This window comes from Dryobates pubescens, chromosome 2 (genome assembly GCF_014839835.1).
Source record: "Dryobates pubescens isolate bDryPub1 chromosome 2, bDryPub1.pri, whole genome shotgun sequence".
Classification (NCBI taxonomy): domain Eukaryota; kingdom Metazoa; phylum Chordata; class Aves; order Piciformes; family Picidae; genus Dryobates; species Dryobates pubescens.
Genome location: NC_071613.1, coordinates 38,366,908 through 38,380,096, shown reverse-complemented (window position 1 = coordinate 38,380,096; position 13,189 = coordinate 38,366,908). Strand labels below are relative to the sequence as shown.

General features: G+C 58.2%; 1 protein-coding gene across 1 annotated transcript; it reads right to left on the bottom strand.

Moving 5' to 3' along the window:
- Positions 1-599: 599 nt before the first annotated feature.
- On the bottom strand, positions 600-6,227 carry DNPEP (aspartyl aminopeptidase). Its single transcript, XM_009911154.2, has 15 exons — positions 6,181-6,227; positions 5,969-6,059; positions 5,795-5,883; positions 5,559-5,672; positions 4,620-4,745; positions 4,351-4,481; positions 3,901-3,985; positions 3,423-3,530; positions 3,108-3,185; positions 2,667-2,750; positions 2,245-2,405; positions 2,047-2,086; positions 1,587-1,688; positions 1,072-1,239; positions 600-706 (listed from the first exon to the last, which is right to left on the bottom strand). The coding sequence occupies exons 1-15, from the start codon at positions 6,184-6,186 to the stop codon at positions 656-658; spliced, it is 1,434 nt and encodes a 477-aa protein (XP_009909456.2). The 5' UTR covers positions 6,187-6,227; the 3' UTR covers positions 600-655.
- Positions 6,228-13,189: the final 6,962 nt, after the last annotated feature.

The window sequence follows — 13,189 nt, the reverse complement described above, 5'->3', positions numbered from 1 at the left end:
GATCTCGCTCCTCCCCGTTGTCGAGCCAGACCAATTACGTTACGCCCCGGGGGGTGACAGCCGAGCAGTGTGCCAATCGCAGCCTCCCTGGAGGCTGGCCACACCCCCGAGGGTGGGCCACCCGCTTCACCCGCCCCTGCCCAGTCTTGCGGACCCGCGTCCCTGAGAAGCACCCAGTAAGAGGCGAACGTTGGGCCACACCCTCACAGCCTCACCCCGCAGCATCACTCTGGGAAAGGCAGGAAGGTGTGGGACACCTCTGAAGCGGGCACTGGGGACTCAGCACCCCCAGCTTGGCCAGCATGTAGATAGCAGTACCAGGCTGGTGCCTGCAGTGCAGCCCTGACTGTAGAAGCACAGAGGCAGCCCACTCTTCACTCCCTGAAGGAGAGCAGCAGTCCCAGTGCTGAGAAGAGCCAGAGGGACACCCTCTGTTCTGCCCCCGAGCTAGGACACATGGCATCCCCCACCCAACATGGCACTGAGGAGGCCATTCCTGTCACCATTCGAGAGCACAGGTGGGAGTTGTGGGACTCCCCGAGGGGACCCAGGTCCATCACCTCTGCCCCAGCTGCACTCATGGACCACTCGCTGATGAGAGAGATGCTTTAATGGCCCGTGGGCCAAACCCACAGCTGCTAACCGCCCATGCCACTCAGTCGACCACCAGACTGCTGCTGACTGCTGGCAGGAGCTCGAAGAAGCCCTGGAAGAAGACAGGCTGTTAGGGTGCCATGGTGTGAACAGGCAGTGAGAGCAGGCAGCACAGTGGCTCCCTGTCAGGTTACGCATACAGCATCATAGCAGGCAGCTACTCAAAGAGAGCAGGACTGCATCACCATAGTAACCCATCACTGACTCAAGGCTAGCCCTGGTTGCCATAGAAACCATTTGGGGATGGCTGTCACCAGGGAAGGCTGGGATGTGAGGAGGCACCTCAGGAAGCAGTCGGTACCTGCGCTGCTCCAGAAGGATGGAAAGCCCCAAGGACAAAGGCTGGATGGGGATGGGGGAGGTGTGGAGCAGCAGGGAGGGGGCTCCAGCACAGGACGAATGGGACAGGGGTCTCACCTTGAAGAGGGTGATGCTCTGGAGCACACCTGAGGTGCAGCACATCTCCCGGATGGAGTGCATGGCCAGCTGAGGGCAGCCGATGTCCAGCACGCGCAGCCCCAGGCGGGAGGCCAGAATGGGGCCAATGGTGGTGCCGCAGGGCATGTCATTGCGCACCATGAACTCCTGCATGGGGACATCATTCAGAAGCTCCCCATGGCTTCCCACATGGGGCCCCAGACCTGAAGTGAGGTAACCTGGGATGGGGAGCTAGCACTATTCCCAAGCCAGGGTGCAAAATCCCACAGGGACAGGACATGCTCAGGACAGGCCCTCCCCTCCTGTTTCCAAGCCTATCTCCAAGGTAGCCCTGAAGGTGAAGTCCCAGAGCAGCAGGCAGCACAGACCCTGGCATGTAGACACAGTAACTGACAGGTGGGTTATCTGTCACAGAGCCCCCCTCATGAACTTATGGACAGGGCCATGCTCCAAGCTGGTAACACTCATGGAGGTGGCTTGCCCAGCCCCCTCACCTGCAGAGGGACACCCACGTGGGCGGCGATGTCCCGGATGACTGCTTCAGTGACAGCCGTGGAGGCGTAGCGCTGGTTGCTGTTCACTTTGATGACAGGGCCCTGCACAAAGGAAGGCACTGCACACCCACAATTTGCACTGGGGATAGTTGGTGGCTCTGGAAACAACCATGCCCAGGCAATATTCTCCCACCCCAACCAACTAGTCCATTCTCCCACCCTGGGTGATCTGTCAAGATGGGACAGCCCCAGGTGAGGGCATGGAAGGGCTCCAGGGCCAAAGCTGTGGTCACAAGTGCTTAACACAGATGAGTGGCATGACCAAATTGTGCTGCTGGACAAATGCCCTTTGAGAACTCTCAAATTGCATCCCAGGACCATGCTCCAGGCAGCAGATGGGTGTTTCACAGTACTGCTGGACAGCAACCAGTTTCAGCCCACAGCAGAGGGCTGCCCTCACCTTGTGGAAGGCTGGACGATGATTCTCCTCATGCTTGTCCCTGCAAAAGAGAAGCAGTAGTTTCGTTCTACAGTCCTCCCTCCCTGCGGCACCAGGAAATGTCTTGTCCATACTCCCTGGGGAATGACAGGGGTATGGCCCGACAGCCAGCATGGCAGGCAGGCTGCCCTGGCCTGCAGTGCTGCTCAGACTACTCACACATAGTTAGGGTGCACAGCATGGGCCATATCAGCACTGATCATATAGGACTTGGCCACAGCTTCCTCGAAGGCTGTCAGGTTTTGTGGTGATGCTGAGATTCGTCGCAGCACCAGCTCCGTCAGCAAGGACTCCGCACCCTGTGCACTCTCTGACCCTACCTGCCAGGGACCACTGTCAGCACAACCCATGGGGCACAATCCTCCAGCAGCCAATGGGTCAGCTGAGTGATAGAAGCACGCTCAAAGGCAGCAAAGCAGCTTCCAACCACACCCCCTGCCTGGGTCATTCTCCATGAGGGTGTAAACAAACCGCTCTTTGACCCACTGGTGCCTGGATTCTATCTCCTGCTAGGCATGGCTCAGGAAGAGTGAAGAACATGGAGCCCTTCCCTGTGCCAGCCACCCCATAGCCCTCCTCACCTCCTCATTGTCGTAGAGAGCGATGAGACGCACATTGGACTCCTGGGAGAGAGAGGAGGGCGCTGCACACGAGTCAATCAAGGCCTGAAGGATGAGAGGAAGGACACCAGCCTGAGTGCCATCCCCTCTCGGAATGTTCAGCACTGTCCCAGCAGGAACTTTTCCAGGAGAGCATAAAGCACCATGGAAGGGAGCTGTAACCATGCACACTGTGCAGTGAGAGCAGCAGTCACCCTTGGTAGTGGCTGGGAACCCCATACACCCACCAAAGGGGGCAAAACACCCAACCAGCCCTAGATCCTACAACATGCCACACATACCCCACAGGAACACATCTTGCAGAGCCTTGGGCAGAACATGGCCAGAACACTAAGCTGACCTGAGCTGGGGCATGTGGGGGACATGCTGAGGCCTCCATGATCCTTTCCCCTTCCTGCTCACCTGCAGGGCGCAGAAACAGCTGTGCAGGTTGTCCAGGCGTGGGGAGAAGATGAACTCATCGAAGGCACCACCCAGTGTCTGCAGGCAAAGAGTCAGGAGGAGCAGAGCCCAGGCTCTGGGTCACCAAAAAGTATCTGCCACTGGGTCCCCATTCTGGTACCCTCATCTTTGCATGTCAGGAGCAGCCTCCTCTCACTCCACTCAGCTCACAGTCCTGGCACGCTCCAGGCAGAGGAAGCATGCCAGGTAACACCTGTATGCAGCATCAGCCCACAGGCTGCATGCAGGCAGAGGGAGGTTTCTGCTCCTACTCACCGCTGGCTGTGTATCTGCCAGGCATAGTTCCAGCTCCACAATTTGCTCTGGTTTCACCCCCAGCTGGGAGCAGAGTAGAGAAAGCAGGACAGTGCTGTGCCGCTCTGCCTGGGAAGAATGCAGAGCTGTGGGCAGGGCAGGCAGCAGACAGTAGGAGAAACCCCCATTTCCTTTGGCAGGACAGCAGAGCTGCTCATGGGGTGCAGCGAGGGGCTCTCTGTCCCCTGTGCAATCCCTTCTCCCTGCCCTGCCTCACAGGACTTCACCCCCTTCTCTATGATGGCTGCAGACCAGGGTGGGAACAGAGAGAGGCCTGAGCACATGTGTCATGTACAGAGCTCTGGGCTGGAGTAGAAGGTTACCAGCAGTCCATTGAAAGGAGAACCTGCTGGTGAGTCTCCAAGGGATGGAAATCAAAGTTGGTAAGTGGAAGGTCCTACCGAGTGCTCCAGCTAGCCCTCGGCACCACCCAGCTTACCTGGGCTGCAGCACCGCAAGGCAAGGTCTCCATGTGCATCTCCTTTTCCAGTTCCTCTTGCACAGCAGTGGCCAGAATGGGAACTCTGTGGGGAGACAGTGTGTTGGCTCCCAGGGCTTTTGCTCATTACTCCTGCTTGGGTCACACACAACCAACCCAGGTTGCCTGCCTTGCTCCTCCAGGAGCAATTGCCAGGCCAAACAGAGCAAGGGAACAGAAGATTTCAAGCACCACTATCGTGCCACTTTAGGACACCCCAGTGTCCTTTCCCAAGTCCCAAGCTTGGGAGCATCTCCTGGGAAGACTCTATGGGGCTAAGAAAAGCTGTTGCAGACTCTGCCACTGCAATAAGCAGCTGCCAAAGGGAGAGAGCTGAGGCTGGGCACAACTCTAGCTGAGTCCCAGCTCTCCCAAGGGCTGGCCAGGGGTCAAGGCTGAGCCAGGCCTTACAGGTGGTGCTCGGTGTTGGGCCCAAAGTTCTCATTGATGCTGCGCTGCAGATGGATGGCCAGGTGGGGAATACGGAGGATGGGCCGCTCCACATGTACCAGGCGCTGTTCCAGGCGCCCCGTGGCTGTGTCCTGAAACACAAGCAGGACTCCTGGGGCCAGGCCTGCAGGGCTGTGAGGTTATAGTAGGTCCCAGTTTGGGTAGGAGCCATGAACCCAGGGCGAGGGCCACACAGCTGGCCCTCTGTGTCTGTCCAAACCTAGGCTTACCTTTATGATCACCCTCCCAGCCACAGTGAGGTCACGGTCAAACCATGTGTTCCAGATGCCCCCTCCGTAGGTCTCCACACCAACCTGCACCATGCCCACCTGCCCCCGCTTAGAGCGGCGCTTCACCTGGGCAAGAGGAGAGGTGTCACTGCCAGCTCTACAAAGTCCCACCAGTTAACAACTGGCAGGGACTGGGCAGAGTATGCTGAATCTCACTGCTGTCAGCACACAGCGAGGTGTTTTGTGAAACAGAGTACACAGAGGCAGTAACAGTAGGTGGAGCAATGCAGGGAGTCAGCACGGGCTGCTCTGGGTGGCAGATCTGCAAAGTGTGTGGACCCCCTCCCAGTGCTGTGGGACATAGTCAGGGTATTTTTCACTTGGGGAGTGAAACTGGAGGGCATCAGAGAATCACAGTCCACAGATGGTGACTCAACCACTTCCCTGGGCAACCTTTTCCAGGGTGTGACAACCCTCTCCACAAAGAAATTTTTCCTATGCCCAATCTCAACGTCCCCTGGCAAAACCTGAGGCAATTTGCTCATCCTTTCACTTGTTACTAGGGAGAAGAGCCTATCACCCACCTCACTACAACCTCCGTTTAGGTAGTTCCAGAAAGTGTTAAGGTCTTCCGTCAGCTCCTTTTCTCCAGATTAAACAATCCCATTTCTTTCAAACCACTCCTCATAAGGCTTGTTCTCTAGACCCTTCACCAGCTTCACTGCCCTCTTTTGGACATGATTTAGCAACATAATGTCCTTCTTCTAATGAGGAGCTCAAAACTAAACACAATCTTGGAGGTGCAGCCTCACCAGTGCCGAGTACCAGGGCATGATCACTGTCTTAGTCCTGCTGGCCAGGCTATTTCTAATACAAGCCAGGATGCTACAGGCCTTACGCCCCGGCTCCAGGGGAAGGCACTCGGCCGGCCAGCCTTACCCTGAGGCAGGGGCTATCTGTGTGGGCTCCCAGCAGGCTGAACCCATTTCCGGGCTTGAACTGGCCGCCGACAGCGAAGGCGATGAGGGTGGAATAGTTCCTGGTGACGAAGTACTGTGGGCAGAGGGTAAAGGGTAAGGGCAGAAGGGCAGGGGTGAGGGCAGAAGGGCAGGGGTGAGCGCCGGCTGCTCCCCCCGCCTTCCCCTCCCGCCCCCGTGCCGCCATTCCGGGCCCACCTTCTGCGCGGGCCGCACTTCCCAGTGCTCTGTCTCCTTCAGCTCCTGGAAGCCAGCCTGCAGCAGCCGGCTGCGGCACTCGGCCACCACTGCGGAGCAGGGGAAATTAAGAGCCGTCAGGGAAACCGCGCGGAGGAGCGGAGAAAGGGAGGCGGGGGCCGGGCGGCTCCTCACCGTGGTAGGGCGAGGGACTCCGGTTCACGAACTTCACCAGCTCCTGCGCCGCCGCCGCGTGCGCGGCCTGCTTCGAGCCCTGCACCGCCGCCTGCGGGCACCGCCGTCACCGGGCAGCGTCAACACCGTCCCACCCCGGCCCGGGACATCCCCCCGCTGCGGGCCCGGGGACGCCCCGCAGCCGCGGTCCCGGCCCGACCCGCGCCCCTTACCTGCATGGCCGCCGTCGCCACGCGCTCCCCCACGACGTGCGCCCGCTGCTGGCGCGGAGGAGTAAACCCAGGCGGCCCGAGGTGCGCGCCCGGAGCCCCGCAACCCCGCGCCCGCGCCGCGCACCCCGCAGCCCACACACCTGCACCACGCGCCCTGCGCGGCACACCCTGCACCCTCCGATCCAGACCTTGCACCTTGCGCCCCGCACCCCGTAGTCCACACCCTGCGCGTCAGGACCCGATTGCCGAGGTACCCAGGGCAGCGCGGGGGCGTTGTCCTGCTGGAATCGAAAGCGCCCTTAGAGTAAATTGCGGTGAAACAGCACCAAAGGGCTGATTAGTTAAGTTTATTTGAATCAAGGAGCATTATATGCTCAACGTGAATGCGTTTGGTTTCTTGTGCCTTAAAGATTAGATAGTTCGTAAGACTAGAAGATGGGAGGAGGAAAAGAGAAAGTGACATTGCCTGTCAGTAATGTCTTACAGAACTGGTGCAGATCTTGAGGTAGTTCTTCAGTGGTGGGTGTAGACACAGCAAAGTCTTCTGTGGTAGATGCACATCGATCAATATACTATTACCCTTTTAAATTCATTTGGACTATGAGTGGAGTGGGCATGGGCATGGTCATAGAATGAGAAATAAACTCAGGAAGACGCTGTCCCACCTTCACAGAATTTACCTCCTACCATGGTTAGATTCCTGAACGAGCAGCCCATGCTCAGGCTGCAATAAGCATGGTCCTCTCTGCATTTCATGCCTCCCCTCTCCATGCAGGCCTTTCCCTCTCTACACTCTCTCCTGGGGCACAATGTTACACCACACAAAATTTGAGACCCTAAGAAGCAGTTGGGCTCCTACAGCAAAGTGCACCCTGCACCACTCCCTGTGCACTTCCCAGGCTTCACACTGTACTCCTCACAAACGCACCACACGCCACTCACCGTGCACCCCATAATCTTCATACAGCATCACGAAGCCTGCACCCTCAAATCCGCACCCTGCCCCCATCACTCTACACTCCACAATCCACACCATACAACCTACACTCCACGATCCATGCTGTGCATCCTGCACTCTGTAATCCACACCCTGCACCCTGCAGCCCACACCCTGCAATCTACACCCTGCACCCTGCAATCCACCACTTCACACTGCACCCCACACTCTGCAATCCACTTCCACACCCTGCACCCTAATCTGGGGCCAGGCAAACTCACTGCCTGTCAAAATTAGTGCAAAAATGGGGACTGAGTAGGTGGAAGCTGGAAACAGCCAGGAGGGGCTGAAGTGGAAGCCAAGAGGCAAGGACAGAATTCCCAGGGATAGTCATTGAATTGTTTTGGTTGGAAAAGACCTTTAAGGTCATCAAGTCCAACCATTATCTAACTCTACCAAATCTGGTCCTACACCATGTCCTGTAGCACAACATCTTTTAAACACCTCCAGGGATGGTGATTTGACCAGTTCCACGGGGAATCTATTCCAGTGCTTCCCTGGAGTTCACCAATTCCAAACTCCAGGTAAGTCAAGGCTACCCTAAAACAGGGCTTGATCTATCTTCAGCTGTCCCCACACTACCCAGATGTGCAAGTGCCCAGGGGAATGGTTACATCTTTGGGATGAGTCACTGGTGTAGGCCAGGCTGCAGTCGCCCATCACTGCTGCTCCCCTGCCTTAACACTGCCTGGCCCTCACAGAAAATGAAGCACAAGACCTTGGTGCCATGTTGGGAATCAGTGTCCCTGAGTGGTGATGATGAACAGGGGTGCTGGGAGTTGGCATAGCGGCAGGGCAGCATCCCAGCTGCCTGCCAGCCCCAGTGGGAGCACAGCCTGGGCACATCTAGGGTATGGGACCCCTGGGCCTCACACAGATCAGGATGGCACTTGCCCTTGGCTGTGTCCTATGCATGGCTGGGTACAGCAGTGGGGTTTTAGGTTTCTATCAGTGCTCCTGCATCATTTCCCAGCAGGATCCTATGTCTTCCCAGCAATGAGTATACAGGCTTAGGAGGGACGTGGCAGCCTTTGAGCACTGCATGGGGCCCAGGTGCTCTGTGCCAGACAGATTCTGATCTCCTGAGTCACCAGTGTGGGTGCACTGTTAGCCTGAGATGCCATCTGTGTACTTAAGAATGTAAAGTGGGGCCCTGTTGCCCCTAACCCTGAGACCTGCTGTGCTGGGAGTTCATGACAGCTCTGGATTTATACTCCTAGTCTCTAGCACCTGCCTCTCCCCAAAAGGGACTGAGCACCCCCACCACCTAGCACCCTGTGAGCAGACAGCTGGAGGGTCTCTATGTCAACCAAAGCCACCACAGCAAAACACCCTGCTGAGATGTGACCAGGCTGGGAGTGGCAGCCAGCAACCCAGCCCAGAGCTGGGGCACACATGCCCCCTACCTTGCACTTTCCTTCTGAAGGGACATGGATGGCAGGCAGCTGCCCCCCTACTCCCCCTGCTAGCATCACTCTTGGCTGGAGCAGGCACCCAGCTAAGGGTTGGGTACTACTGTGTGGTCCCCAGGCTATTCCTGGGAGACCTCTGGGGACATCTGCAGTACAGGTGCTTGGAGCCCTTGGTTCCCCTAAGCTGGTGGCTGCTCCGAGCGAATGGGGTGGACATGGGTGCCCAGGGCAGATGGGTCCCAGGGTGGGTGCAGAAGCAGAGGGTACCCAGATCTGGGGTGACCAGAGCAGGGGTGAGTGGCAGGGCCGGGTGTGGCCCTTGCCCAGCCCTGCAGGCTCAAGCAAAGGGCAGTGCCTTGTCATGCCACAGCTATTCACAGGAGAGTGGAGCTTCCAGAAAAAGCTCCTGCTGGCTATTTCCGGGTGGTCTCTGACTCACCCCTGGCTAGATGCCAGGGGATGTGCAACACCTGCTGTGGCCACCCCCAACCCTGACCACCATGCTCCTGTGAAAGCATGGCTCCTGGCCCCATCTCTCTGCCTCACAGACCCCCTGGTGAGGCAGGGAGCTTCAGGCAGTGCCCCCAGACTAGCACCACCTCCTCCCCTGTCTCCCCACAAGCTGAGCTCACACATGTGCTCAGGGGTGCCTGGCAGGGGCAGAACCTACAGGGACAGGGCACCGTGCCCCTTCCCACATTCCCTGGGGTGCCATACTGAGTAGACTCTGGGGCTAGGCAGCCAAAGCTGAGCCCCACTGTAAGGGGTTAATGGAGGTACAGCCCAGGACAAAGCCTATAAACAGAATTGGAGCTTCAGGAGGTGCCACCCCTTTCTCCTGCTGCCTGACAGGCTGCTTGTACCCCCTCCCTGCCCATCCTACCAGGAGGAGTGCAGGGATGACACCAAGTGAGGTGGCTCCCCCCCACCTCTCAGGCCATGTGTCTGGGCTTGGGAAAGTGAAATCACAGCTTGGGCATTGTTGAAGGCTGAGCAAATGGTCTCCATGCCTTGCGTAAACTGCCAGTGATGCAGTGGGTGACTGCTACCTCATCTCACTGGCATGGGTGATGCTATTGAGGCCTGCAGGAGGGCAGACAGACACCCCAGAATCCTCGTGGATCACAAGGACAGCAAATCATCCTGACATCCACATAGTCTTGAGGACAGCTAGGCATCTCCAAAATCCTCGTGGGCACAGGGGCAAGTGAACATCCTCAGAGACAATGAGAGCAAGTGGACATCCCCAACCTGCCTGTGGGCTGCAGGGATAGTTGAACCCCCCTGTCATCCTGATGGAGGCAGGCATCAGCCTTGAGCCTCCACATAGGCATGGAATTCTTCCCCAACATCAACATGGCCCTGGGGGTAACAGGTCTTCCCCAATGTCCTCATGGACCACAGAGACAGCAACTCACCCAGAGGACCTACACAGTTGCAGGGGTGCAAGAAAACACCCCCCAGCATCCATTCAGGTTACGAGGGTTATCTGGCCACCCCCAGAATCCACACAGGCTGTGCACCCACAGCATCACTGTACCGCTTGGAGACACGCCATCATCCCCAGCATCCCCATCACTTGGGGTCACAGGAGGTGGGGCTAGGTGCAGCCAGGCAGGATGTACAGCCACAGTGCCAGCCCTGAGTCCTGGGGTCAATGAAGGCATGGGAGCAGCTGGGGTGAGCAGTGGGCTGGGGGGCTGCAGCCTGTAGGGTACCCATCAGCTCCTGGGACCTTGGTGGGCCAGGCTGGGCCATGGTCCAGGCAGGGAAGGAGAAATATCTCCTATTTAGACAATGTGCCCTGGGTCCGTCAGCGCCAGGGAATGGGCCAAACACTCCTTCCCTCTTAGGGTAAAGGAGCCTGGGAGGCTCATGGCTGTAAAAGGAGTGGGATGGAGTGAGACAGCCAGAGGCCAGGAGAAAGGGGGATGGATGTCCTCACTGCTTCATTCCCATCCCTCTGCTCACCCCCTAGCCAAGGCCAGACACAGGGTGGGCATGGAGGCCCTGGTGGCAAGGTACAGAGCCGAGGAGGGGCAGCCACCCCATCCACACATCCTGCCCAGCTCCGGGCCACGAAGTGCCTGCAGCCCAGGAATGTTGTGTTCAGCTCCCCGGGCAGCTTAAATCCTTGGGGAGCAGTGGGGAGGGAGGGCCAGGGAGGAGGGGCAGCCACGGGATGCAGCTGGCTTCGCTCAAGAGATGTCATGACTGGAGGGAGTTGTTTGACATTCCAGCTTCCCGGCAGCGGCTTTGTCCCAGAGCCTGGCGGGAGCTGGGGCGAGGCCAGTGCGGGGGCTCCAGGGCCGTTTCCCAGGCTCCGCCAGTCTGGGTCAGCCTGGCCTGGGATGGAGCTGTGGGGAAGCTGAAGGAGGCTGGACAGGGCAGGAGGCAACCCTGCACCGCTGCTTTCTTGTTGCAGCCTCCTCACTTTTCACAGCAAATGGGGTTTCAGCTGGCACTGAGTGCTTGGGGCCACATCCCTGGAATGGGACTCTGGCAGGGTCCCTGGGTCTTGCTTCTCATCCCCTGCTTCCCATGAAGACAGGACTTTCCTAAGAGGCTGTGGAAAGTCCAAGACATCTACCCACCCTCTCTGAAAGGAGTGGCCCCTGCCTGCACAGGGGTCTGGGGGAATGCACTCTTGGGCACTGCAGCTAGGAAGGGAAGCAGCTCAGAGGGGTTAACAAGCAGCATCCTTCTGACCTCGATTTAGGACAGGCTGTTTAAAGTGGATTTTCCTTGACTGCTGTCACAGCCTCTGCTTCCCCTCTCCAGGGCACACCAGCCCTTCCTTCCCCTGTTCCATGGGATGGGGTCAAGGACTCTTCAGGCCTGAGATGGGGTTTGCACCATCCTACTTGAAGCGCTGGGGCAGGCTGCTGAACACCACTGGACAGTCCTTTCCTGTGGGGCCCATCTACCCCACAGCCCCAGCCAGCCGGGAAGCAGGATTAGGTCACGGCAAGGGATGGCTGGATGGTACAGCTGGCACTGTGCTGTACCCAAACTCCTGAGGTCGCCTGCACCAGTGTGGACACCCACCTGCCCCTCTGCACCCCAGCTAAGGGCTGGCATGCCGCCCTGCTGGTATTCATGCATCAGGCAGGGCACACGTGCTGGGCTCAGGGATGTTCAGGGCATGCTCGAAGCAGGGCCAGAAGGAGGAAGGATGCTGTCTGTTTTTCCATCTTCTCCCTCCCCCCCCCCAGCCCCCCTTCCTTCCATCCTCCCGCCTGTGCTGTGATGAAACAACCCCATCTGGAAATACCTTCCCTTTTAAAGGCAGGTTCCGCCAGGCACTGTTCACCCTCTGGGAAGCTGCTGCATTACCCTGAGACTATGGTGGTTGAGAGGGGCTCCAGGGATGGGGGCTTAGCTGCAGACAGAAGAGATGTGGAGCATTGAACCTCTATCTGTATGACTGCAGGGCCCAGACCTTTGGTGGCCCCTCAGTTGGCCAGGGGTTGGCAGGTAGCAGGCAGGAGTGACTCCTGGAGCCAGGACAGTTGGGGATGCTGCTGTGACCAAGCCCAAGTCATTGTCACACTGATGCTGCCACAGGCAAGCCGTGGCAAAGCTCATCGTCTGTATTACAGCTGCCATGGAGGGCCACGAGGTGTGGGACTAGGCAGGGTTAAGAGCTGCTGCTGCAGCTGAGTCACTCGGTGCCCAGTGGCATAGCTGTCCTCCTCTGCCAGGGCCTCCAGGGACAGAGGTGCTGGGGCTGTGCCAGCTGATGTCAGCCAGAACAGCCTGCCTTGAGCGGGGCTGGGGGTCACCAGGCTAGGGTGACTGGAGAGGAGGGGGTGCTGCCCAGACAAGGTTCAGTCCCCAGCACAGCCTCTCTCCCCCAGGCTGCCTGTTTTAGTTGGCATAACTTTATGAATGGTCCTGGGGTGTCCCTGCCTTGGCCCACCACCTGTCCAGGATTTGGGAAGCTCTGATGGGGGCCTTGGGTTGAACTAGGGTATTTCCCATTCTGGGAAGATTTGGGGAGCTAGGCTGGGCTTCCTGTTTCCCAAAGTACTACCAAGGGGGAAGTTGAGGAGACAGGGAAGAGCTTGAAGCACCCCAGGATGTGCAGGGGGCTTTGTACTGCTCTTGGGGTGATGGGGACCAGGCAGGAGCTGTGTTTGCTCCAGGCAGGGTCGCCATCCAACTGTGGTTCTACACACCTGATGCAAGAAGGGTTAACATGATACCTCCGGTGGCTATAAATACCACATATGTCCCAGCATACGAGCTTGGGAGGCTATTTTCGTTGGGTGCCTGCTGCTTCGGGAATGTACCAGAGCAGGACCTCGGGGGTGATGTCACCAGGACTGCTGGGACCCAGCACCTGCTCGGGGTCACTCAGTAGCACCCTGAAAGCGCCCAGCCATGGGCAAACCCTCAGCTCCCTGCATCAGATGAGGATTTTGGGTGGTGGGTCAGCACAAGCACACTCACACATCACCCCCTCCCCAGGGCCCTCCCTTGCCCTCTCTCGGTATGAGGGGATGGAGTGTGGTCCCACATGGAGAGTCGAGCCTGATGCTCTTGCTGCGGGGTGGGTCAGGAAATCATCAGGGACATTTTGGGGTACTCAAGGTGA